Source organism: Phragmites australis, chromosome 4 (assembly GCF_958298935.1).
Source record: "Phragmites australis chromosome 4, lpPhrAust1.1, whole genome shotgun sequence".
In the NCBI taxonomy this organism is placed as follows: domain Eukaryota; kingdom Viridiplantae; phylum Streptophyta; class Magnoliopsida; order Poales; family Poaceae; genus Phragmites; species Phragmites australis.
This window is the reverse complement of record NC_084924.1, coordinates 3585850-3613070: the sequence shown is the minus strand read 5'-3', so window position 1 is coordinate 3613070 and position 27221 is coordinate 3585850. Positions and strand designations below refer to the sequence as shown.

The 27221-nt window shown below is 44.3% G+C and overlaps 4 protein-coding genes and 1 pseudogene across 4 annotated transcripts; 2 read left to right on the top strand and 3 right to left on the bottom strand.

Moving 5' to 3' along the window:
- Window positions 1–4898: 4898 nt before the first annotated feature.
- LOC133914015 (blue copper protein 1a-like) lies at window positions 4899–5539 on the top strand. Its single transcript, XM_062357180.1, has 2 exons — window positions 4899–5070; window positions 5178–5539. Exons 1-2 carry the CDS (start codon window positions 4899–4901, stop codon window positions 5537–5539), a joined length of 534 nt encoding a protein of 177 aa, XP_062213164.1.
- A 3370-nt stretch (window positions 5540–8909) lies between these two features.
- LOC133914014 (mavicyanin-like) lies at window positions 8910–9587 on the top strand. Its single transcript, XM_062357179.1, has 2 exons — window positions 8910–9126; window positions 9313–9587. The coding sequence occupies exons 1-2, from the start codon at window positions 8955–8957 to the stop codon at window positions 9585–9587; spliced, it is 447 nt and encodes a 148-aa protein (XP_062213163.1). The 5' UTR covers window positions 8910–8954.
- Window positions 9588–15331: 5744 nt separating this feature from the next.
- On the bottom strand, window positions 15332–17448 carry LOC133914013 (N-glycosylase/DNA lyase OGG1-like; annotated as a pseudogene).
- An 883-nt stretch (window positions 17449–18331) lies between these two features.
- LOC133914086 (zinc finger A20 and AN1 domain-containing stress-associated protein 7-like) lies at window positions 18332–19105 on the bottom strand. Its single transcript, XM_062357238.1, has one exon. It carries the CDS (start codon window positions 18893–18895, stop codon window positions 18332–18334), a length of 564 nt encoding a protein of 187 aa, XP_062213222.1. The 5' UTR covers window positions 18896–19105.
- A 2485-nt stretch (window positions 19106–21590) lies between these two features.
- On the bottom strand, window positions 21591–26702 carry LOC133915274 (YTH domain-containing protein ECT3-like). Its single transcript, XM_062358373.1, has 9 exons — window positions 26540–26702; window positions 26055–26131; window positions 25822–25966; window positions 25621–25676; window positions 25012–25446; window positions 24115–24681; window positions 23802–24014; window positions 23435–23581; window positions 21591–22147 (listed from the first exon to the last, which is right to left on the bottom strand). Exons 1-9 carry the CDS (start codon window positions 26565–26567, stop codon window positions 21947–21949), a joined length of 1869 nt encoding a protein of 622 aa, XP_062214357.1. The 5' UTR covers window positions 26568–26702; the 3' UTR covers window positions 21591–21946.
- Between the last annotated feature and the right edge of the window lie 519 nt (window positions 26703–27221).

The window sequence follows — 27221 nt, the reverse complement described above, 5'->3', positions numbered from 1 at the left end:
TCATGAGCCACTGATTCACTTGTGGTGCACCGTGAGGAGTTTGTGAAGGCTGATTTCTGCCTTCGAAAGGGAAGGAACACCAAGTGGAGCCGATGAGTGCTTTGTGCAACCTCGCGAGAAAAAGGGTTAAAAGAGACCCAACTCAAGTGCGACCGAGCCCCTCAACTGAGACGTAGGATCCCCTCAAGGATCTGAACTTCGGTAACAAATTTGTTGTGTCTCTCTCTTTGGTTATTTCTTATCTCTTATGAAATTTCGAGCAATTTGTTTACTATCTTGAGTTAGACTTGGTGCTTGCTGGTTTTACTCAAATTGAATAGCATCATACCTTGTTGCATCAAGCATTTCATAGTTTAACTTATTGTTACTCGAAGATCTAGCTAAGTTCATTTTTTAGGCATATCGGAAGTTTCGATCGTATACATTGGAACTTCCGGTTTAAGTCGAAACATCCGATATTTATATCAAAATATCCGATATTTGTTTCGTTGTGCTATTCTATTATAATATTTGAAAAAACACATATTCACCCCCTTTAGGCTGTATCTTGATCCTTCACGGTCTGGACCTCAAATAGTAACATGTGCTCATCACTTTTAAGAAACCAAGTTGAAATGTGTCTTGACTTGCATGTGATGAGTCATCGATAATATTGGATTTAAAATAATTTTGGTTGGTATGAGCTTGTGTGAGTATCTGATCTTATTTATGGTTAACCAAAGTTTGAATTGGAGCAAACTGTTTCAGAGTTCAGGAAATTATGCCTCACCGGAACATCCGCTATATGGTTTTTTAACCACATCGGATAGTCCGGTGTTACGATAAAGTGAGCACCAGAGCATTTTCAGTGCTGAAGGAGAAATGGAAACAAACACCGGATGGTCCGGTGATAGACTTTGAGAGCGCTGGAGTATTTTCTGCAGGGAGGAGATTTTTTACGCCAAGTTTGATTATTACGCCGGATAGTCTGGTGCTGAGATTGTGAACACCGAAGAATGTATTGGACCTTTTGTTGTAGAGAGGTTATAGAAGGGTGGTTCGGTGGATTGTCACACGACAGATTATCTGGTGATGGACATGAGATCGCCGGAAGCTTTCACTGGACCTTTTCTTGCAGAGAGCAAAATTTTCCTGGAACAGATAGTGTTACACTCACTGAATGGTCCGGTGTTCAGAGCAGAACCCACCAGAACATTCGGTATTTACGTTTTCTACAGGATGTTCTCTGAGTTAAAGTTTTTGATTTTGTGCAAATCTGGAGATGTTTTGGAGTGTGGAGAAATATGTTTGCTTGTTTTAAGGTGTGCTGGTAACAGATAGAACTTGGCGGTCGACGGTGGGTGATCGGGGCTAAGCGGGTACTTGGTGCCGACGATCAAGGAGGGTCAGGCGGAGTCAAGGGTGGTCCTAGCTGTACACATGATGGTCAAGCAAAGCATGAAACGAAGGATGAAGACAGCGTGTTGACAAAGTCAAGCGAAGGGATGTCGATGCAAGTGACAAGATGACACGAGGGATCGGAAGCAGGAGAGACTTGCCGGCGGTCAAGATCGTAAGACGGAGGACATGCGTCATCATCAGAGCACTTGAGAAGCATGTCAGGGTTTTCCAATTTGGTCTTAAAACCTTGTGAGGACTGCAGGAGTACGTGGTATCATCATAAAGCTTGCTTCGAGGCAAAGCCAAGTCATAAAGGCACCGAGACCGTCCGATGAATAGAGAAGAAAATGGATCAAAATTATCTCGGTGGTAGGTACGAGTGTACTACAAGAGAGAGGGTATTTTGGGAAAAAGCTAGGAAACTTAGTATCAAATTTTCTAGGCTTATAAATAGAGGGATAAGACTGGGAAGATGATGAACTAGCCATTTGAGCCCCTTGTGTCACCCATGTAAGAATATTGTTATAGGGTTTTAGAGGAGAGAAGGATGTGTGCTTAGCCTATATAATATGTGAGAGTTTTGAGAGAAAAATCTTTGTAATCCACGTAAAATAGGACTATCCTCTTTGAGTTATGAAGTTTATTTTGTTTCATATGCTTGAATTCCCCTCCTTCTAGTTTTCCTCTCTTGGTTCCCTTGCCTTCTGTGCAAGTTTTTTCTCTTCGGTGTTGATTTTCATTTTTCTTTTTGAGCTGAAATGTTAACACCTTAAGAGGTTGTTCTTCTTGATGCTAAAGATATAAAATTCACATACACATACATATGTGATAGAGTCTTGAATTCTCTTACCTTTAGATCATGATCTTGGAGATCTTCTTTGCCTTGTATTCATCTCTTGATTCTAGAGTGATCTTTCCTCAAGATTCAACCTTTGAGTGGGGATGAGTCATATATTGATTTATTGTGGAACCTAGTGTTCGATTCAACCATGAGATCAACTTTTTGTTGAATCTTCTAGTTTGGTATTTGATCTTTCTACGGAGTTTTCGGAATTTTTGGGTAGGAGTAGTTTTTTCACTGTGTATTTGTGTTGTGTTCTATTGTGATTCTCTTGTAGATGTGCGTTGGGTGTTCAAATAAGAGAAGGCCATCAATTTTGCAAGAAATTTATTGAGGCGTCTATCCACCCCCTCCCCTCTAGTCGCCACTCTCGATCCTATAATTGGTATCAGAGATGGTTTGATTACTTGTTGACCTTAACCGGTTTTGTGATCCGTAGGCGACATGGAGAGAAGTGGGAAGATTTCGTTGTTCGATGGCTGTGATTTTTCATACTGGAATGTGCGCATGGAGGCTTATCTTCTAAGCCAAAGAAGTGCAATATGGGAAGTAGTTGATTCCATGTATGATATCTCTGCTGCTCGCACAACTCAGGTTCAAATCGAACAATATGAGGCCGACAACAAGGTCAGAAATATTTTGTTTACTAGCCTGAGTCGGAATGAGTTTGACAGGGTCCAGCACCTCCGTACTGCCCAGGAGACCTGGAATACTTTGAGTGTCTTTCATGAAGACACTAATCGGATTAAGGCCAAACGCCCAAACACATACAATCAAGAATACCAAATGTTTGTGTAAGGCCCCGGAGAGTCTTTGGATGCGATGTTTGCTCGCTTTGATGGGATTGTTAGTAATCTTTGATCAACTGGTGTTTTACCGTATTCTGACCACGAGAGAACGATCAAGCTCCTCTATGCTCTTGACCGTAGCATATGGGAAGTGAAGATCTCGAGCATTAAAGAGTCTCCAAGTTATAACATGTCGACTTGTGATGAGCTGTTCAGCAAGCTCAAGTCCACCAAGATAGCTAAGGCGGCTCGAATCGGTCTCGAAAATCCCCTGTCTCGGAACATGGCGTTGGTTTCCGGATCTGGTGGTAGCAATCAGTCTGCAGCTGGGTTTTCTTGTGCTAAGGGTGGCAAACGGTCGGGGGCGAGAACGGTTTAGGTTTTTCCTCGGGTTCCTTTTATATTGTGTCGTCATTTTTTCATTTTGGCTGATTGCTCTTGCCTGAGCACCAAATAAGGAATGAAAGCTGTTACTCGCTTAGTGTCAAGGGTATGTGTGTCTGATGTATACTGACCACAAGACCATAAGTGCGAACTCGGGTCAAGCGCTGATCGCCCGAAGGCTTGTAGAGCTAAGAGTTATCCTAAGCACCACGAACATAGCTAGAGACGAAAAGCCAGGATCCCCCCTAGAAGTAACGATCACTACGCGAGCATGAAATTTTTTATATCAAAATAGGTCCTCGAGTACAAAAGGACTACTCGGATAGTGCCCAAGGGCTAGTTCTAATGATTTTATTCAGTATCCATAAGATCTAAAGATGCCCCTCAATGGATCGAACTGGACCGTTCAAAGAAAGGAGCGAGCTGCATATAGAAATGAATCTGCGTGATCACCGAGCTCCGCCATGGTCCGCTGAACACCGTCAAAACCTGCAGAGACCGCCGAAGCGAGATTGAGGTCGGTAAAATGATCATTGACATAGTCTAGTACTTGTAATATGGGCAGGCTCCACCTTAGCACCTCTCTCCTCTGTGAGGTATGGAGAATTGTGAATGGTGGAACTCACATAAAGTTTGAAAATTGTGTTCTCTTATCTAAAAGTTAATACTGTCTCTAACTATTGGAGATGCCCTTAAGCATCGACCATCGGTGACCTGCACTTTGTCTCTAACAACTATTGGATTCCTCGAATTCTCATGAAATCTTGTATTCACTCCGGTCATAAATATTTATTGTTTTAGATAAGATCTAAATAAATTTGTAAATTTTTTACTGTCAATAACTTTTGAAATATTTGGTTTGAAAACGTAGAAATTATATGTACAGATTTATTTTAAAAAATATTTTCACAATCCCGTAACTTTATTAGATTTTACAAATATATTTTAATAGAAAAGAGGAATCAAAAGTGCACATTACTAACCGTGTCATGTTTTGTAAATTATTTTTTACTGAAGGGAATATATATATTTTCTCGGACGAATCTGTCTGGCAAATCCAACGGCAACGAGGGCGACGAAGTTGTTTGACCAGGCAACGAACAGGGTAGTGTCAAATCAAGACCAGGTCTCACTGTCACACATGAAGCTGGGAAAATACTACAACTATACGGCGATGATAAAAGGCGTCGTTACATTTGGCGCCACACCGGGACTCCAAGCCGTCGTTGGCCTGCTCCTGGGTCCTGCTGCAACACGCAACAAACTTTACTCTGCTCTCTTAGAGACAAGCCTGACCAAGTGACTAGTGACCAATTCGTACTACTAGATCTAGCTCTCCATCTATATATACGTGCAGGTGCATCTTTGCTTGGCAGGCCAGAACCAAGAAGAAGCACGGGCGCAAGCTAGTTAGGCGCCTGCATTCTTCTTAGATTGAAGGTTGAGGCATTCGGTGAAGAGAAGTAGAGGAGTGCGCTAGCTATAGCTCTGAATTGAAACACCCAATGGCTTCCAAGCAGATGCTCGTCGTCGTCGCGGCCGTCCTCGCCATCGCCTTCCTCCCGTCGCTCGCCGTCGGCACGGAGCATTGGGTGGGCGACGAAAGCGGCTGGTCCCTCGGGTTCAACTACTCCGCTTGGGCCGAGACCAAGCGGTTCGAGGTCGGCGACACGCTAGGTAAGCAACACGCACTCTCGTCGTGCTTCACGATCACAACGCGCGTCGAACTCTTTCTCCGGCACTACAGATATCAATGCCGGATTGTTCGTTGTCACACGTTGCAGTGTTCAAGTACACGAGCCCTAGCCACACGGTGGTGGAGGTCGGCGGCGTGGACTTCGCGGCGTGCAACAAGCCGGGTGACGCCACCAAGCTGGCCACCGGCGAGGACCGCGTCACGCTCGACACGGCGGGCCGTCGGTGGTTCGTCTGCGGCGTCGGCGAGCACTGCCAGAAGGGCATGAAGCTCAAGATCAGCGTCCTTGCGGCTGACGAAGGTACCGGGGTCGCACCTGCGCTTGCTCCAGGGTCTCCGTCGACGACGCCTCCGCCACCGGCGTCCAGCCCCGCGGCCAAGGTCCAGGCGCGCCTCGCGCTGGCCGTGATCGCTGCGACCGCGGTGATCGCGGCCATGCTCGTGTTCTAAGCTTCTAGTCGTCTGTGTCGACGTGAACGAACATTCGATGCGAGCGTTGTGTTGATGCGGTGGTCTCCTGTACGCGCGTGCTTCCTGACGTGATTTCATTGTGTATTTTTTTTCGAGCGAAAATTCCATTGTGTATTTGTATCCAATATTTTTTTTTAAACCAAGCATCCAATATTTTCTTTACTAATGTCAATTATTAAATCAATCCCATCTGGTCGCTGAAGCTACTGATGTTGCTACGGAACTGGTGACGATCTGTGTTTGCTCTCAAATTTACGAAATTACTATGTTAATTTGAAAAAAATCTAGACCACTTATTGTTATAAACATCATAACGATCCAAATTTAATAAAAAAAATCCATATCAAATATGATTAATAAATAGCTAGATTTGAAAATCAAAGAGTTCATATCAAATACGATTACTAAATAGCTAAATTTAAAATTAAAATTATAAAAATTAGTAGTTTGATTTTCATATAGTTTGAGAAGAAAAATATCTAAATAAAGAATCCAAATGAAATAAAATAAATAATAATTAAAATTGAGGGCTAGAATAGAAAAAAGAAGGATGCATATCAAATATAGTCTTAGAAAAAATTATTATAAAAATTAAATATCTAAATAAAGATTCAATAAGATACAATTAATCAATAGCTAAAATCCATAATAAAATATGAAAACAATTTATAATTGTTACTAAGATAATAGATTAAAAAACGTCGTGTAGCTAAAAGTCGTTGCATCAAACAAGCAAAAACACAACACGTAGGCAAGACAAACATATATTAATTTTGGTTAGGCTAACTACACATAACACACGGTTTTAGCAATTGATCAAAATATATACGATTCGAGTACAAATTTAAATCATAAATAATTTTCTCTTCTACTAACATAATTTGTATCTCTTATTCTAGTTTTATATATTTTGTAACTAAATAACACGAACCTTAAAAAAAACTAAAAAACTAAGTTTTAATAAAAGATTACCGTAATAAAATACTACAGCAAGACTAATTACGCTATTAACATAAGTCATCTTGTTAGTTCTGGAGATTCTAAGGTCTTATATCTTGTTTTTGGAGACCATTGCCTCTTGTGTGAATATTCGATGTGCTTTTCCAATTGCTTGAACTACAAACTACTGACAAATCCGTGAAATTCTGGGAAACAAGCGCATCGTCGATCGGAATTTACGGATGCATGACCGGATCAACTTGGCGTGATGGCTTTGTGCCGATTCAAGGTGTCAAAGATCAAGGACTATGCGTATGCATACTTGCATATTTTTTTTATAAAAAAACATATACTTGAATTTTTGGGGAACAGAAAAGTTGACGATCTGTTCAGGATTACACGTTACAGGAGTTGTTCAAAAGGTCAAGCAAATGCAGGGTCTAGATTTTTTTTTTCTCATTCTTTCCTTTTTTTTCTTTTCTCTTTCTTTTATCTTTGGGTTATCAGTAAGATGTAAGTTCTGTTTTTTTAGTCATTGGATTGATTCAAAACTCAAAAAAAATGAAATTTACTATGAACTAATTAAGGTAAGAAAAAAATAAATTAGTGGTGACATAGAACTACCTAGAATAAATTCCTCCTATCTATTGAAAAAACACTCAATTCCTTAATATGTCAATAACATGTGAGTCCAGTTATTGACACATACAGTGGCTAATAAAATATCAGGTGAATTTTTAATAGTAAATAAGAAATTCTCTCAGCTACATATTGGTACTCATTTGCATCCCACTTATCATGCTTAATGATTGGTCTTCCGTCCTCGCTTCACTAGAATAGTTGATTCAGAAGCGTTATTTTTTAGACACAACCATTTCAATTAAGGATATTGAAAATTCACTTGAACTTTTTTGTTTTTGATAATGGGCAAGGGCCCATTCTTCTTGCTGCAAGAGCAAGGAAGACAACGTTCATGCAGGCTGGGAATCAAGCACATGCCGTAATGCAATTGGATTGCCACTTAAGGGCCTGTTTGTTCGTTTTGTGCTCCTATGTAACAAAGAAAAATCCTCTAAAAAATGTTTGGCTATGCAAATATCGGAGCAGAGCCAAGTTCACAGAAATAAAAGGTTGTTGCTATTTAACAGACATCTATTTTTTTTTCTTTTTTTCCGAACGACGGGTGCGAGCTATTGGATGGGCAGCCAATCCAATGGTTTACAACCCTTCTTCAACCTCCCGCGCAGGTGTCGCTCTCCATCCATCTCCAAGTCTCATGTGCTCGCTCTCGCCTTTTGCCCTCCACCATCCGTCTCCGACAGTACTCCTATCACCAGATTTGCCAACCTATCGCCTGCTAACCTCCCTCTAAGTCCGGAGATGAAAAAATCCCACCGAGAAGAACGCTCTGTGTGTTCACACTATCATCTCATATGCTTCGGCGTTTTGGGATGTCTAAAATTTAGGTGTGAAAAAAATGTCAGGTTCATGACTAAGCTAGATTTGGAGTTGAAACAAAGTGAGGGTGGTCGTTAGCTCGCCCACAATTTGTGAACGTTTGGCTTGCTGGTTGTCGCACCTAGCTAAATTTCAAATTTATAGCATCAAACCAAATGGAGGCTAAATATTTTCGTGGACATAAGAGTACACGCCTTAGTTTGCTTGTACGATGACTAGAAGTTCAGTTCCAGAGCAAGCTACTGAAAAAAGTTCAGTACCCACAATCAAGCTAGCATCCCCTCCCTTGTACTCTCAGCTGAAAAATTGGCCCTAGCTCCGAAGTGAACAGGTATTGAGACCATGTCAAACAATTTGTTCTAAGATGACGCGTACATTTTGTTTCCATTGGCTACTCCAAAGCAACGCATGTTATCTATGTTCTGCCTGCATTGTTTTCTTCTTTCTTTTTTTTTAAAAAAGAAAAGAATAAGAGAAAGCCTCCATTTCTTTTTGCTCAGCGTATATTGACTAGGCGGGTAAGGAGGTTGCAAAATGAAGAGGATTGTAGATGGCATGAACATGTATCTGTGTGTATCTTGGGAATACCTGAGGTAAAAGTTTGTGTGACGGTTTAATCGTGTGTAGTATACAGTATACACTGACGGGAAAGGGAAAACAAATGAGAGCAAAAAAGAGGAAGGGTTATTAAAACTGTATGCACCTCAGATACGAATACGATGAAAAATATTATATATCCAATATTTTGAGTACGTTGATGAACTTACAAAATTACTAGCCAGAAAAAAGTGATTTGAGCCTTGGCCCTTGCCGCCCTGGTCCCTGGGCCTGCTTGGAATCCGTCGCAGCTGACTGTTTTCTCCTAGGTTCCAGGAACCAAGCAAGAACACCTCCTCTATATAAGCAAACATGCATGCTCAGAGTCCATAGCATACACAGACGGAACCAAGAAAAGCACAGCGCTCGAGTAGAAAGGAAGAGCTAGTCCTCCATCACCATGGCTTCCAAGCAAACGCTCGCTGTCGTGGCGGCCGCGATCGCCTTCGTCTTCCTCCCCGCGCTCGCCTCCGCCACGGATCACGTCGTGGGCGATGGCCTCGGCTGGACGCTCGGGATCGACTACGCTGCCTGGGCCGAGGGCAAGCAGTTCAGAGTCGGCGACACGATCGGTAATGAGTCCAACTCTCATGCATGAGTCACACTAATACACTGCTGTTTGTGTTGCATCATGGGTTGAAAGTTGTTTTAAGTACACACTGGATTTAAGCTACAAATCATCACGAGAGAAGAAGAAAAAATGCACATACGACGTACCATGCGCCCGAGGGTATCTGATTTTGCGGCCCTTTTTGCAGCTTTCAAGTACAGCAATGTCTTCCACAACGTGGCGGAGCTGGGCGGGCAGGACTTCAGGGCGTGCAACAAGGCCGCGGCCAGCTCCATCTGGAACTCCGGCGAGGACCGTCTCACCCTCGACAGGCCGGGGCGGAGGTGGTTCATCTGCGCGGTGAACGACCACTGCCAGCGTGGCATGAAGCTCAACGTCACCGTTCTTCCGGGCACGCCTGCCCCTGCTCCGGCGCCGGCGCCGGCCCCTCGACCGTCTCGGCGCTTCCTTTCCAGATGGTGATTGATGCTGTGGATGCGCGCGTGCTTGCCATGCGTGGTGATCGAGCCACATATCAATTGTTCGTGTTCTAGCTAGGCAGTGATCGCTGTTGGACTAGTGTAAACTTTTGCACACCGTGTCATTGCTTTTCACGGATTCCAGATCGAGTTCCCTGGTGTAATAATTATCCTTGGACGTTTGTTCAACACATGAATTCCTTGACGCCCGACACATGAATTCCTGAGCCGATGCGTTCCCTACATAAAGCTATCGAGCTTGCATTGGCCATTCACTTAGTTCACAGCTATGCATGAATAATCATAGAAGACGTACGGAACGGCGATCCCGTCCAGGCACTCGGCGACCAGCTGCAGCCTACAGGGTGTCGACGGTCGAGCGCACGTTGAGCTCGATGCCAGGAAGGTGACATCGAAGGGGGACGAGGAGAGAGGACAGCTACCTGAACGGCGTGAAATGGCCGTGCGCCGGGAACGGCAGGACCATGACGCACACCGTGAGTGGCCATGGGCGCGCGCTGTGTCTGTCACTGCGTTACATAATTCCGCCGCACGTCCGCAGATTCGTCTCGCCGTCTCCCGGCTGCCAACCTAACAACTGCGCGCCGCGGAGGCCATGGACGCGGTCACCATCGGCGACGCCCTTCAAGCCACGGCACTGACCTCGCTCGTGCGGCGGCAGTGCAGGACGCGGCGGAGGCGGCTATAAAGGTTTTGCACCACGTTTTGTGCACCGGAGATGCCAATCACACGACGGCGCCGGCGATTCATGAGGCCGCGCCGGCGAGAAGCCAGCACCCAGGTTAGGGTCGTTATTTCCTTCACCAACCACCTGGTCGTTATTTGATTTACCAACCAGCGTCGAAGTCACACTAAAAAACAAAATGATCACTACTTGTCCTAAATTTCTATCACTACTGGTTTTGGTTCTTACTCGGCACTGTTGATCTATGCCTATCAAGAACCGGTAGCAATATGTGTTCTATTAATCTATGCCTATTACTATTAGGTTCAGAACCGGCAGTAATATGTGTTGTAGGGAGAAAAAATAATAAAATAAGGTAAACAAATTGATGTCTAGATGCCACTCCTGTCGCCGTTGCCACCGGGCACCGCCGCCGCTGGAGAGGAAGCCGGCGCCATGCCTATGCTCCAGCCTTGCCACTGGGCTCCAGAGCCGCCCAGAGCGTGTGGTCGGCGACAAGCTCTGTGTTGGACGACACGTGAGACGGCAGCGAATACCTACATAAGAAGATAACACGGCAGCTCGAAGGCCACCACCATACCACATGCACAAACTTGATCTGCGTTGTCCCGGAGCAGTCAAACCGTGTGGAGGTCGTCTGATCCCGCCGCCGCCACGCGCTCTGCCACCGCACCCACCCGGCCGTCGCCCCTGCTCATGCTCGGCCGCCGCACGCCTGGATCCCACCGCACGTGCTCCTCACCTGGATCTTGAGAGATAAGAGAGATAAGAGAGAAAAGACAGAGAGATAGAAAAAACAGGCGGACGTGAAGAGATAAATGAGCCGGACATGAGGCCACCGAGCCAGAACTACACTGCATCAAAAATTCATGTCCATCCAGCCCTTTACTATGGCTTGTAATAAAAACCGGTAGTGTTAGTATCACTGTCGGTTTTTGTTATAAACCGACAATGATGGTTATTAAAAACTAGCGGTGATGCATTGATGATGCTAGTTTGGTGCAAATCGGCACTGATGATGCTAGTTTAGTATATCGAACCGGCACTGATGAGCCATCATTTATGATATATTCTGTAGTAGCGTCACGCCATATACGATGAATAAATGGTGGCGGCTAAGATTCGGTTGTAGAGTCAAGTAGTGGGTTGTTTGGGCATAATAAAGCCCGTTGTAGGGTCTATATGAACTACTCACAAGCTAATTTCTAAACCTTCGTCGGCACCCATTATTTGTCATGAGTAAAAAACCATCACCCATGCTCGTTGCCTGCAGGAATATTTGTATGCCCGCCAACATATAGACATGTAGTGAACATAGCAACAAGTATATAACAATAATCTCATCAATTTAAACATGCTTCTCAACTCTCGTAGATAATAAAGTAATGAACAAGCATCTCACGGATAAACAATATGTATATCGTAGTTCACTTCACACATACAACATATTGTTCAATAGTCAGACAAGATTATATTATAATGCTCTCAGTGTAACACTATTCACAAGACAACTTAAGTCTAACCATCACTAATAAAACATCACCAAACAACGAACTAGTTTATTAATCTGGGCCAATGGAAATGATGCAAGGTCCTTCCTAGTCACCTGTAGGGTGTGGCCATATGTGCGTATGGCGGCTGGGGGAGGTAGGAGCCTGGTAGGGGAATGAGACGAGGGAAAACTTTAAGATTCATCAGGTAGTTTATATACCTGATGACTTGGGCCCTATGTTAGGTACTTGGAATGAGTACAAATATGAAACAGTTACGAGTAAAACTGTTCTCATGCTCGTGTCTATACATTTGTTAGATTTAAAGTCCCACCTAAATCCATAAACAAAGAATATGACTCAAACTCGTGCCCATTAGGATTTTAACTTGTGAACGCATGGGTAATTTGTACCCACTAGTAACATGCACGTGCGACACGCACGCGTAATTTTTGTACACGTATGTAGATGTACTCCATATTTAGTATATTGCATGGAAGCCACGTATCTAAAAATAAAACAATATGTACGATGACCTTTCTGCCAAACAGCTGCAAGCATCCCATTATATCTTGGAAAGATCTATCAAGTGTTTCAACAGCTTGGCGTTTAGTCATGGCAGCTTCGTCCTAGATTATCAAGTGTGACCTGCGAAGCAACTCAACGTTACCGCTCTACTTGGTGAAATTACACATGATGTTATCAGAAAGCTTTATAGGTTTGCATACACAATTCTCCCAGCATGTGGCCTTTACTCTTAACTCTCAACGCTTGTTGAACCTGATCCGCCGAAAGTGCTTTGGGAATTCTCTGTATAACAATTTATGTGTTGTGTTATCCACTCAGTTCATCTTGAAATACTCAGTAAGCATTGACCTCTTAGATTTCTCCTGGTTGGCAACATCATTTAGGTTATCAGAAGCTTTGTATGACACAAATTGCATGTTTGGCATATGAAGTTGGAGTTGCAAAACAGAAGGAGATATGACATACAAAGGAAAACCAAATATTCTATACACAATCTCATGGGGAGTTATGAACCTTACATCCCTGTATTGTCGAATCTTGTTGATTACTGCACCGTTTTGATATGGTGGATTGACCGAGAAGGTTGCATGGTCATTGCCTTTATAGACATATTTGTAGAGGTATTTAACTACCTTGATGCTTGAACAAACTTTGACATTAACATAGCAATTATACCGCATAAGTAGTTTGGGGTTGTACAGAACATCTTATCTATTATCCAAAACGGCACCCCCGATCTCTACTTAACGACCATCTTCCCTTCTCCTATATATAGGATAAGAGTCATTTCCTTGCTGTATAGTTGAATAGAACTGTCAAGGATAATAAAAACAACATTATACATCTATCATGTAGGAGCAGTTTTGTTGAAAGAACCACATGATCCATGTAACTCTCACCCCCTTCCCCACCTCTATCTAATAAAAAATTAGACAAAATCAGCCTCCCACTTAATTAAGAAACTGAAAAAAATCACAAAAAGAAAAAACTGACAAACTAAACCTCCCATCCCCACCCCACCCTCCCCTCCCCCGCGCCCAGACGCACTTCTGTTCTAGAGAGATACATAATGTTGAGCTAGTAGAATAGCTAAATGCCAATCAGTTATGTTTGTATGCAAAGCATAATTAGAAGAAAAAAAACATGATGTCGAGCTAGTAGAATAGCTAAATGAACAAATTATGGGGAAACATCATAGCAATTGTAGCTCAGAACTCAGAATTCATTTCATGACAGATGAGCTAGGATGTCTTAAGTAAATGTTAGTTGCTAAAATGTAGTCACTGCAATACATACAACATGGGACATATACAATCATCTTAGATATATTGTTCTTTAAAGAAAGCACATAATTGCAACATGCACGTGAGTCACATACTCATATAGATATAGTTACATCTAATTGGAACAAAAGGGGGACATCAAATAATTTACACTACTCTCATATATACTGACAAGTTATCATCACGCTTGCTATATAGACATGTCTACATATACAAACATCGTTATCACATAAAAAATGAAGTCATATACAACAGTTTTTACCTGGCTAAAAATTGTGAAATTGATACGACTTATATAGATACAGTTACATCTCACAAGAACAAAAGGAATACTTCAAATGATGCACATATTGTTGGTGATTAATCAAGCGATTGGACTTCTAAGCTTATGAGCTAGCAGCAAAAAAACACAATATAACATATTCAACCAATGTGTGTGGGTGAGAATGCAAAGCTCAGTGCTAGGAAGACCTGCTAGCAAATCAAGTTACTACATAGTATTTTTGAGAGTGTACGACTTAACAACCAGCTTAATTTTTCTTCTCCATGGAATTTTTGCAAACACCTGAGATGCAGCTCCCTCCCTCCAAGTATTCTACACATTTTTGCTTTGTTGAAATCTTACCTAAACAACCAAGAATCCCTGCATAGTGTTAGAGTATATGGTATAGGATACACAAGGATCTAGAAACCAGCAGTAGGTCGGGAAGCTAGCGACGCATGCAGCCGATGGCGTGGCACGCACAAGCAATGATGACATGGCACGCACGCACACATGCGGCACATAGATCGGCACCCGTTGGCATGACCATGCAGATCGGCACCTGTCAGCATGACCACGAGCAGGACATAGGCCGAGCGACGAAAGAGCGGGCGATCCAATGGCACGACCACATGAGTGACGGAGACGTGACTCGTCGGCACGACCACGTGAGCGAGGACCATGATGTGAACGACCACGTGAGCGGTGGCCACGTGGTAGATCGGTGGGCTCCGGCGTGGGCACGATGCAAGTGCGAGCACCCGTCGGCACGACCACATGAGCACACGAGCGATGGAAGCGTGCCTAGGCACAAGCCTACCGACGGTGCGGCACATCATGAATGACGAGGCAGATGTGCGTCCAATGGACCGAGCCAGCCATAAAGGAACACGTGGCCAACAAGTAGAGCCTTCCGATGAGAGAAACGTGCGCACTGAGGAGGAGCCCTTTTGATGCTGGACGACACGAAGATGGTGGTGGATCAATAGGGTCAACTGCGAGAACCTAGCTACAGGTTGCGTAGCCCCCGGCAGAGGTCATAGAGATCAATCTCCCCGGAAGCGATATGGCGAAAGCGAAAGAGGTTTAGGGCTAGGACCAAAACCTAAACTAATACCATGTAGGAAGAATAGATTGTGTGGGATGTTGATTGTATTGTATTAAGTCTCGAGGGCAGAATATATAGAGTACACATGACTTGTATATCAAGCAACCCTAGAGATAAGATTAAATCTAATCCTATACTACCATAATAATTGGATCATTGTATATCATATACCATATACTCTAACATATAGCAGCAACAGTGCAATTAATATTTACATAAAGGGTTACACAACATTAAAATAAGTAATACAACATTGCACTTTAAATAACAGAGCTCCACATGTTCCCATCCCCTTTCACTTTTTAAATGTTGAATGGTCATGTTGTACTTAAGTGCTTTATAAATATAAAAGGATTCATGTGTGAATCCTATCATCCATGTGAGATAGCAGAAATAACATTTGTTACTTCTGGTTCACAGAACACAATACTATATTTCTGTAACTGAAGCAATGGCATAAACCTAAATTTTCCAATCTTATTTGAGAAGTATCGAGATTACCCTAAGCAACCTTAAATCAATGATCATTTTTGAATCTACGGAGAGATAATCTAAAGTTAAGCCCAAGAATTGAGAAAACACATTGAAGAAAAAGATCTATGTAGAAAATCAGTATCTTTTCTCCAAAGAAAATCTTTGATTGGAAATTGATCCAGTGAACCTCGGTTGATAGGTGTATGTCGAAGACTATGTGCCTCTACTTCCATCAAGATCATGTACATCCCAAAACAATAGTTAGAATATGTCCATGAGTGGGATAAATATGAAAACAAATGGTTATACTATCTCTTGCTCCTTGATGATGATCAATACCTATGTACAGAAGTTACCTTGCAGCGAGGAAGACGAATTGGTGGAGGATTTGACAAATCCCCAGAATTCCACTTCCTCTCTTCTTCTTCTTCCTTCTTCCTTCTTTCTATTGCTGGTCTTCCTTCCATGCTCTCCTCACCTTCTCTCTGATGTTCCAATCGACGTATAGCAGTAGTAGCAGGGCACAGCAGCCGCAGCAGGGCACAACAGCAGCACGCATAGCAGTTGCAGCACAGGACATGACAGCAGCAGCACACAGGTGCATAGACCTAGCTATGAGATAAGTTTTATGGTCAAATAAAAAAGTTGAAATAATAACTTGAATTAGATCCCGTATGCAATTTAAATACGACCTAACAAAGTGCAAAAAATGTTATCATGGAAAAATGGTCAAGAATTCATCTCTTTAAATCCTTAAATTTGTGGTCTAACAAAACAGAGAAAGATGTTTTTAACACAAACCAGCTCTAATTAACTACAAAGAACCAATAATAAAATGGCCAAATGAAACAGAAGATGTAGCAGCTCTTATTATAACACTAACATACGTGTTTAAACAGATATAGCATATTCACATACCTTTTAGACATGTGTATCGACAGGAATAGCGTGATTCTGATCGAAGGAGGACAGAGCAATGGAAGCAGCAACCTTTGGACCAACACCTTGCAAAGTGCAAAGAGCATCAATCACCTCTGGAAATTCCCTCTCACGCAGTGAGGCAAGCCATTTTTCACCTCCCTCAGGCTTGGCCTGCGATTCTTTAGTAATACCAACAATGTACTTTTCCCTGCTCATTTGTCATGAAAGAAACACAGAATCCGCCCAAATTAGTGTATTATGAATCAAACACAATTGTAGAGGAACGACTGATGCATGTAGCATAACACAATTGCAGCTCGAAGGAGAAAAGGCACCAAGAACTGGCATGTATCCAAACCCGACCTCCCAAAGCTTCTGCTCTGACACGAGCGCGAGCCACTAGATCGTGGGGAACCGGTGAAACACGAACCCGTCGACCTCACCGAGCCGCTCCCCATAGCTAGCGAGTGCCCACGCCATTTTCTCGATCGGCTTAATGTTGTTGTTGGAGGAGCAGAGGAACTGGAAGACGCACTCGACGGGATCATGCTTGAGCAAACATGAGCCACTGCCCGTGAGCCGCTTGGTGATCTCAACGAAGTGCTCGTCGGTAGCGGCGAACTGGTGCCAGAGGTCGGCGAGCGGGATGGCCACATTGAGGTAGTCGCGTAGTGTGGCATGGACTGCGGGGATTGAGGAGGAAGTTGGGTGGCCGCCATCGTTGTGGAGGAGGAAGGTGAGGCTGTTGTCTGGGAGGTGTGAGAGTGAGAGGAGGTGAGGCCCCATGGCGCCAGTGAAGCAGAGCGGGGAGAGAGAGGTGCGGCACTAAAGGAAGGTCTGGCTGGTGGGGAGGGTGAGCGAGAGGGAGAGGTCGGTGGCGGAGAGCGGGAGCACGTGGCACTCTTCCTGAGCCTCCTCCTTGTCAGCGGTAGAGGAAGCGGCGGCAGAGGCCGGGGGGTGGGTCATGGTGGTCGGGGGTTCCGATATTGGGGGCCTCTACGGGTGGGGTCGGCGGTGGCGTCGAGGAGAGGTGGGAAGGGGAAGGCGGGAGTGGCAGTGGTATGACGACACGGTGGCGGCGGCGAGAAGGCATGACAGTTGTTGTGACGACGATAACAACAATAGGAGAGGACCGTGGGAGAAGCGGTAAGACGCAGGGAAGCGGCGTGGATGGCAGAAAGACAGAAAAATATAACGCATTGCGGTTGGGGGAGAGAGGATCGTTAGATTCAATTTGAAGTGGTTGGATGGGTATTCGATATTAAACTCATTCTCACCTTTATAGTTTAGGTTGACATCACTAGGCCAGGCGGAAGGACCAATTAACTGAGCCCGCCTTTAATTTCGTGGAGGCCCGTAGAGGGGTTGGACCCACGCGGCCTGGAGCGCGCTGCTCGTGCCCTGGCTTGGAGACGGCGAGTGTGACTACTCGTACGAGGTGGCCGGGAGAAAGATCCACGGCGACAGCCACGGCGAGCGTCTCCGAAGAAGCCATTGTGAGCGCGCAAGACACGGCGTCTCTCCGGTGTTCGAGTGGGTGCGTACATGCAACTAATGCAAGCTTATGGACATGCGAGCTGCGTGTTCGTGTATGCATCGTCCTGCATACACATATCCTGATCAATTCGTGACGCGCGCGTGGTTGCCTGAGATGCAACTATGCAAGCACGATCCAATCCGGAACCCTATGCGCCAGTCATGTGGTATGAAGACATGCAGCTAACGGTGTCACCGGAATAGCCGCCGGTGCCATCTGGTCCGGCTTGGCTGCGGCCGTCATCCGCCGTGACAGGTAATGAAACAAGCATATATAACCAATCGATAAGTTTATTAATCATTCACAAATCACAAACAATAGAAGCTAGTGCTGTCTGCAAACTAGCATTACACGTTTCCCGACTAAGAACACAAAGGATCCGATCCGTGAATTTGTTATCAGCTGTTCTGTTTTGTCCTTGATGCATCGGTTGGCTGCTTCAAATCTTGGCGATCTTGGCGGCAACGACGACCGGGTTCTGTTTGGCGATCTGCTCCCGCCCGGCGCTCTTGTAGTCGAACCCGCAGCTGTGCGCGTCCGAGTAGCGGTGCGAGCCGCAGAAGGTTCCGCCGCACCGGCACAGGAACCCCGTCAGCCCCACCTTCCTCCGGCACGTCGAGCACCGATTCGCCGTGGCCTTCTTCGCGGGAGCCGGCTGCTGCTGCGCCGTGGCTAGCAACGACGACGACGTATCAACTATGGCGGCGGCGGCGGCGGCTGTAGCATCAGAGGATGACGCAACGGCGCGGACGCTCAGCTCGGCCTTCTTCTGCGGACGTGCGGTGTCGAAGACACTCCTCTCGCGAGCTGCCTTGCTCTCCGGGGTGGCGGACGCCGTGGTGTCGTCGGCGGTGGCGAGGTGCTCGCGGTAGCACTTGGAGCACATGCCCTTGTTCGCGGCGGTGCCGAAGAAGCCGCAGCCGTTGGCGCACATGGCGCTAGCGTCGGTCTCTGGTTCTGGCCTCTTCCGCTTCTGCGCCGTCACCAACGTCTGAGGCGCCATCGCCGATCGCACGCCTTCTTCCTCGCGAGAAGTGGGTGATGTGCAGGAGAGTTTGTTCGTGAGAAGTGCGCCGGGTGATAGCTGGATGTGTTTGGTTTGGACGAGGCGTGGCGTGGGGTGCGGTGACCTTTATAGGCTGGTGCCGATGCGCCGTTCGTTCCGACTCCTGCTCGGATATGATCAGGATTCCGAGGAGTACCGAAGAAACTCGGAATGGCTTTGCATACATTACAGAATCCGAACCAAACAGTATTTTCTTGTTCTAAAATTAACAAAAGGTGAGATCTACCTATAGTAAGTAGGTACAACGTTATCATTACTTAATCTAGTATCATGGTTGTCGGTGACATGGGAATCAGAGGTCTCCGAGTCCCAAAATGAGGACAGCCGAGTGTCACGTGGCGTCTTCCCTCGAAGACTTTTTTCCCGAGGTCCGAGAAGACCAAGTTCCAGAAGAGGACGCTCGGGACCATGAATATTGATCCCTGAATATCCAAGTTCCCCGAGGACCCAAAAAGTATAAGTTCCGGGAGAGGACGCTCAGGGCCTTAAGCAGTGGTCCTCGAGTACCCGAGTTCCCCCGAGAACCCGAGCAGACACAGTTCCGAGAGAGGCCACTCGGAGCCATGAACAGTGGTTCCCGAGTTCCCCGAGGACCAAGAAAAGGTATATCTGAGAAAGAGTGCTCGGGGCTATGAACAGTAGTCCCCGAGCACCCTGAGTTCCCCGAGGACTTGAGAAGCTCCTTACCGGTGGACCCTACAAGGGCTCATCGGTGAGGTGTTAATTGGTGAGAGGTCCGATGCTGCATTTAATAGGGGGCGTGGCCTGTCATTTCCAACCACCCCCCACGCCTGCTGTCAGTCCCTGTCACTGCCTAGCAGGGAGGCGTGGGGACATTTAATGCTGCGGGTCCCATCGCGCGTCATCCGGCGCGCCTCGGGATATCGTCGCTGGGCTCGAGGCATATCACCTGCCGCCCTGGTATGTCAGGTTTGCTCTGATCGGGCGGACACGCGGGGTTGCTCGGTGGCTGCCCGGTGGGCCCTCCCTGCTGCACCCGCTAAAAAGTAGGATGATGACGACAGGACCGGACGGGGACGCATTTTCAACCCCCCGTAACATCAAACTGCAGCCCATGATGGTTGCTTTCCATTTATGACGCCTTGAGACTCATGCCCTCCTTTCTGGGCACGCCAAGCATCCCCGACGGTATAAAAGGAGGGGATGCCCCCCGACGACGAGGATGAGTTTTTCAGGAACAAGTCTTACTGGATCAAGACAAGTTCAAGAAGTTCAACAGACAAGCTAACGAAGCCGAGCAGAGGCTCACGAAGACCGAAGCTCTAGACTTAGACAGAAACCCTTGTAACGCAAGAGATCCAGATAAAGGTATTCCCAAAGCATTTATAGCATACACACCGGAGTAGGGTATTACGCTCCGTACGGTCCGAACCTGTCTAAAATCCCCTGAGCATTTATTTCCATTAGTGTCTAATCATCTATCCCGCCTGCATCTCATTTACTCTCATTTAATTCACGTACGAGGTAGATTCAGAATCATCCCCGGCCGAATCTCAAAGGGGTCCCTCCAGATCTCCGCTTCTGAAGTTCATCCTCCGATAATGGTCTACATTAATAACGTGGCGAGCCTCGCTGAAAATTTTGTCACGATAACCTTTAAATAATTGTATTTTACATAAACTCTTTATTTAGGTATTTGATTTCTATAATAATTTGTTTTTTCTAAGCCTATATTTTATATAGATCTTTCTTTTTTCTATTCTAATCTCAATTTATGTTATTATTTATTTTATTTTATTCGAACTCTTTATTTAGATATTTTGGTTTCCAAACCGTATAGACATCAAACAACTAGTTTTCTATAATTTTAATTCTAAATTTAGATATTTATTAATTATATTTGATATGGACTCTTTGGTTTCCGAATTTAGCTATTTATTAATTATATTTTATATGAACTCTTTATTTTAATATAGATCATTAAATGTATATAACAGTAAGGGATCTAGATTTTTTTTATTAATACAGTAATTTCATGATCATATGAGCGAACATGTACTTCCTTTTAACATTTAAATAATAATATAATAGATTAACGAAAGGTTCAGATATGGCGTGGCTGTGCCGCAATGACTTTATATTTTTCGTACGAAAATCAGCAAGGTAGAAAACTTATTTTGCTCAAAATAATAACTTGAATTATATTAATATTCAAGGGGAAACCTGGGGCCCTGGGCTGAACAACCGGACCAGATCTGAGGCCCTGGGCTGAACAGTGGCCTGATCGATCAGTAGCGCACGAAGACGGCGAGGGTCTGGCCGGCCTTGCAGTAACCCTCGATCAGGCACATGGAGAGCAAACGGCCTGCCGACCACAGCACCAGCTTGGGCGCGTTGCTCGGCAGGGAGGTGGCACGCCTCGTAGCTCTGCTCGTCCGCTACCACCACGTTGTGGCGAAAGGAGACGGCGTTTTTTTCCCGCGTGCTCAGGCTTCAGGGTGGGGTGGGGCTCACCGGCATTGTTCAACTCCGGTTCCCACAGGCTCTTGAGGTTGTGCTCGTGGCATTACAAGGTCCAGCGACCAGCGTTACCGACCGCACGGTCACCTTGCTGTCGCCAATCACACGCAGGAGGGACTGAGGAAGCCATCGATGGAGATGGCGAACAGAGTAAAAGAAAACATCCATCCCAAAATAACTATCATTCACTGCGAAACCCTTAAATGACAACAAAAATACAGCACCCCTTGCCGGAACAAAAAACGACTCTCCATCTCATACCAACCAAACCAACTCCCAGACGCAACCAGAGGGAAAATGGTACAGAAGAAACAAAATCAAGAGAAACAACCTAGTTGGATACTGAATTGCCTTGGTGGCTTAGCCTGCACCCTTCTGCAACCTAGTAGCATTGCAAGGAAAATCGAAGAAACATAGGAGAAACTTGAATGGCTTGAACACCAGCAGCTTTCTGAAGCACATAAGCTGTCTCCTTACACCAAGCTCAAATGGCTGGTGTAGCAAAAATTAACAGCCATTTGCAACGGTCAACCCTTCGGTTGCCAGGTTAGGATCTTTCGGGGCGACACTGTTAGCAGCTACTGCCACCGCACCATTTTCCACCACAACATTTGGCTCCCCTAAGACCTCAGATTTCTGCAGTCTCTGCTTCCTGTCGATAACTTCATTATCAGCACTGTTGGGGGTAAGAAACCTTCTATTCGTGATCTGCAGGACAAGAAACAGTTGTTCAAATAAGTTCACCAAAGCTAATCTTTCTTAACTTCCAAAATTGACTGTTGATAACGGTCAACACTATTCTGACTAAAGGATGCCATGAAATTCACTAGGTTATACTGCCATAAGGAAAAAATGCAAATCTTTAAGAGTTTGTTAGAAAAGTGCTAAGACCAATTCTAGAGTGCATGCATCTAATGTACCTGCATGGTTGCATGTACTTTCATCAACAAAGCTATGAACTTTTGCATGTTAAAAGGAATTTATTAGGACATACAAACACAAGCTAGTTCTCCGTATTTCTAAGCAGTCTACAAGTGAAATTAATGTGATAAGATTTTCCGGTGAGATTCATACACAAGTGTGTATAAAAGAGGGATCATTACATAAAGGGAAAACTGCAAAAAAAAAACCCAAAAGTCACGTCACTTGGATTTTGACTTCCCCCCCCCCCCCCCGGCCCCCCAAAGTTGTTTTGTTGCAAAAAACCCCCAAATTTTTTTGACTTTATTGCAAAAAACCCCCTAAAAATTCAAAAAAATAAAAAATCACAAAAAAAAATTCTAAAAAAACTAGAGACAATTCTAAGACCTTCTGTGAAATTTGTTTTCAAAAATAATATCCTTTGCATCATATTTCATGGAGAGAAAGTTTGGAAAAAAAAAAGAAAAATGTGCAGCTCATTTATTAACTCATGTTATTTTAACTTTGTCATGTCTACCATTATTTTTCCTACACAAATAATTGTTTAAGTAAACTAATAAAAGTGGTTTCACTAATTTTGGAAGTGTTATGGATTAGTTATGAATTAATCTATCTGCAACACATTTACTCAATCCTGCACATTACAATAACTATTTCAAGATTTCATGTATTTTTACAAGATAGAGGATCATGTAAGAAGACTAAAAAATTTTGTTTCATGATTTTTGGATTAGTAAATAATTAACTATGCATTTAACTCGAATTAATAAATGAGTTGCACGTTTTTCTTTTTTAAAAAAATTTACTCTCCATGAAATATGATGCAAAGGATATTATTTTTGAAAAAAAATCACAAAAGGTCTTAGAATTGTCTCTAGTTTTTTTTAGAATTTTTTGTGATTTTTTTTAAAAAAAATTGAATTTTTGGGGGTGTTTTTGCAACAAAATGAAACCTTTGGGGGGGGGGGGTTGCAACAAAACAACTTTTGGGGGGAAAGTCAAAATCCAAGTGACTTTTGGGGGGGGGGGGGGTTGCATTTTTCCCTTACATAAAGTACATTGGTAGTCATGTACCTTCTCCAGCGGTTGGTGACACCTTGATTTCCTCTCTTGCATTATCTTCTCACGGTTATCATAGAAGCCAAAGTCATCCAAGATGGATGTATTGAAGACATGATCCTTGAAAATCTTTAGCACCTGAAGGCCTTGCTCAAGCTTAACCTGCAACCACCATGACAAGGTATGGTAAAACTCAGCCACCAGAGTATTTACAGAGTTAAACATGAAAATCTGAACACATTTCCATTTCTCTTAAGAAAGAGTACTGTTCCTGATACCTTATCAAGGTTTTATGATTCAGGCATATCAAGAATTTCTGTTGTAAACACATAGCAGAGGAAATTGGTAAAACGATCAAAGAATTGAAAGCCAATTATCTCACCTCCTGTGTATCTCTGCTGTTTGTCACTGGTTTGTTTTCATTATACTCAAGAATGATGTGCTTCAACAAGCTGTTAGGAATATCCTTCACAATGTGCCACTTGATAGGGAAACAACCAGTCCACTTGTCCTGCTGCCAGTATTCCACTGTCTTGCTAAAATCAACCCGATCCACCATCTCAGCGAGACCAACAAACTGTCCGCTGGTGTTAACCTGAAAAATCGAGGAAGGCAGTAACATCAAGACCCAATCTTATACATCATCCACAACAGGAAGATAAGCTTTTTAGCACAAAAGAATGACCAAAACTTACAGAGAAGAACAGGAATACAGGAGAAGTGCTCGATTTTTCCTTAGCCTCTAGATAAGCAGCGTCAAGCTTTTTATTTCCGCTAGGGGTGCTTGCCCAAACATTGTACTTGATGCTCTTGTGAACATCATCCTCACTGTATGATTTAATAATAAAAAACTTGGCATCTGAGTAGGTTTCAACGAAGTCAGCACGATTATACTGATCATGCACGACAGCAATAGAGACATCACTAACAGGAAGCTTTTGTCCTTTTCCAGGAGTCACAACAGCTGCTCCAGAGTCCTTTTGGTTTTTGAAGAGGCCACCTCTTGGTCCTCGCTTCAACTCATTCAAGCCATCCAAGTTTTCATTGCCAAAACCATAAGATCCATAAGTTTTCCCTCTTGGCTTGCACTTTCCATTAAATAATGCATTCCACCCACCATATAGGCCAGGCCCATAGATATGAGACCCATACCAAAAGCTAGGTCCGTATGTGTTTGTGTTGTACATTCCGCTACTGGAGTATATTGAACTCATGGATCTAGAAGATGGTGACCCCATCGGAGAGTTCTGCCCATGAAAACCCTACAAGAAATGTGTCTATGATCAGAAGTAGATGATCCCAATACAGCAATCTATAAACTCAGGATATGTAAATTTCACTCTGACAAGCAGAATTGACCATAATATCACATTGCACCCAATAACATAAAACCAATCAATAAGGCATATAGCAAGAACCAAAACCAATAAAGAATGCATGCTTTGACAGGCCACAAAAGACTACAGTTCTGCAGCACACACATGAACAATGATCGCTGATCAGTAAATAACTCGAAGTTAATTTGTGGGAACAAGAGTTAGCTCATTAGTAGATGACAAAGAGGCTGAATATTCAGATTCTCTGGAGCATACCTTGTTATTATGATTAGAAGCAGTTGATGTAGGACTGCTACCAGAGAGTTTCATATGCTTTTCCGACGTGGTACGGCCACCAGACCACGGATAAGCTGCTTTACTACCCTGATTCTGGTAATTACCCTGCTGCCCATTTGGTTTCAGAGGCAAAGACACCTTCTTCAGGCCTTTTACACCATCAATGCTGCCCAAAGTGGTTTTGGAAGTGTCCACCAAGACAGGCTGCTGATCAGCAGCAGTTGCAGTAGAAACATCTTGTAATAAAGGAGCTGATCTGTCAGTTTTAGCCTTGTACGCTGGCTTACTGGCAGTAGTCTGTGGCTGGTAGTACGTGGATGGGTACTGGTAGTTCTGAGATCCATAAATCTGACCATCATGTCCAGATGCAGCAACGCCATATTGAGGATACCAGTACATGTCCCCATAAGCACCCTGAAGAAACCAACAAGCAAAACCATTTCATCTAAATATACTTTGCAGTGACCGAAATCATAAATGTGCTTTGCATTTGCTCTCTAACTCTAAGGGGCTGTCCATTAGATTGAACCAAGAAAGCCCAAGTGTCCACAGGCTTCGTGAATTGAGAATTAGGGGACGAATACTCACAGAGGAAAGTGCATCCGCTCCATCCTGGCTCACATAGACAGAATAATCACCCCAACCTGCAAAGCATGAAAGCCATCGATTGGAATTGAGGGTAAATGCTCTAAATCCTGAAACAACATGTAACTACACAACTGCACTGTTATTGCTGATTCACTAGAAACAAGAAGCAAAAGACTAAATCGTGGTGCATCAGTGCTTCACCTCCGCCATAATAAGCTCCAGGGTAGGCACCACCACAGTACATGCCGGCGTCCTTGTAATCCAGTGGCACCGTAGTTGCCCGCTGCTCCACTGACACCACTGGAGGATTTGGAGACGCCGCCACACCATTCAGCGCTCCCGACACCTGCAAAGTGGTTCAAACTCAGACCTTGAAGGGCTACTATAGCATCACATAGCGATTCGATAAAATTTTACAGGGAGGAGGAGCATACCTTCTCATTCGATTCAGGGGCCTTACCACCTTCGCTCTTGGGATCCAGGGACAGCTTCTGCAGCGAATCCGCTGCCTCTGCAGCAAGATCAGTTAAGGAAGCCGACCCAGAAACTTGGACAGATAGACCACAAGATCACGGATTCAGCACAGAATTCTAAGACTTGGAGCTAAACTAAAATCGAGGAACAAAAAAACTCAGCAAAAAATAGAACACGACTTGGAGCTAAAACTAAAATCGAGGAACAACAAAAAAAAATTGCAGCAAAAACTAGAACATCACACGCCCCGTAATCCGCACATGTAACTCGCACGAAATCGGCCAACAAAAAAACCTCATAATCCTCGCAAAACCAACGAATCGCCTGTAAAAAGGAACCAATCCAAGCACCAGTAAAAGCCCACCCCCAAAACCTCAAAAAATCGCCCAAAAAGCACGCGAAGATACCGGGGAGAGAACAAAGCGGCGGGGGTCGTTAAGGATACGGCCGGCGGCGGGGGCGACGGCGGCCATGGTGGCGATCCGGCGGGCGGGGGCGCGTGGCGGCGCGGAGCCAAAACCCAGAGAAACCCTAGCGAAGGGAGGCGGGGCGAGAGGTGGCGCCGCAACGTGGGAGAAACGAAAGAAAGAAAAGGGGAGCGAGGGAAACGAGTGGCTAGTTTTTCTCTCCCCCACTCCCTCTTTTTTTTAAGTATTCAAAATCATACTATAGCATTTGATATTTATTTTTTCTAATTAGAATTAGAATTTTCATTTCTTATGATCCAGAGCGGAGCGTCTTAAGAAGCAGTATTCTAGTTTCTTTTTATATTTTTTGTCAGTTCTATAAGTCTCATGTATCAGTAAAAAAATCAAAATTAGATATTTCATTTTTTTTAATCAAAATTAAAAAATATTCACCAAAATTTGACAAACTTTTAATACAGCCATTCGCCCCCTCCCCCCTCCACCCACCCACCAGAGGTTTCCTGTTTTGCATGCTTGCCTTTATACCGTTTGGGCCTTGGCCAGTGGACTGGGCTTTGAAGGTGGGGAAAGCAGAATTTATCCTGCGGTGAGATGGTGGCCCACTGCACTGGGCAGTGTACACGTGTCGAGCTGTGGCATGGTAGCGGTGGTAATGTACACCATTAGTTTTACCTTTTTCTCCTTTATTCTTAATGAAAA

Coding starts and splice junctions, on each gene's coding strand:
- LOC133915274 (XM_062358373.1), bottom strand. CDS start 26,567: ATGGCCGCCGTCGCCCCCGCCGCCGGCC. Junction 24,015..24,114: donor CTGTATTCCTGTTCTTCTCT/GTAAGTTTTGGT, acceptor TCGATTTTTCAG/GTTAACACCAGCGGACAGTT. Junction 23,582..23,801: donor ACAGCAGAGATACACAGGAG/GTGAGATAATTG, acceptor TGGTGGTTGCAG/GTTAAGCTTGAGCAAGGCCT.
- LOC133914015 (XM_062357180.1), top strand. CDS start 4,899: ATGGCTTCCAAGCAGATGCTCGTCGTCGTCGCGGCCGTCCTCGCCATC. Junction 5,071..5,177: donor CGAGGTCGGCGACACGCTAG/GTAAGCAACACG, acceptor CACACGTTGCAG/TGTTCAAGTACACGAGCCCT.
- LOC133914014 (XM_062357179.1), top strand. CDS start 8,955: ATGGCTTCCAAGCAAACGCTCGCTGTCGTGGCGGCCGCGATCGCCTTC. Junction 9,127..9,312: donor CAGAGTCGGCGACACGATCG/GTAATGAGTCCA, acceptor CCCTTTTTGCAG/CTTTCAAGTACAGCAATGTC.
- LOC133914086 (XM_062357238.1), bottom strand. CDS start 18,895: ATGGCGCCTCAGACGTTGGTGACGGCGCAGAAGCGGAAGAGGCCAGAA.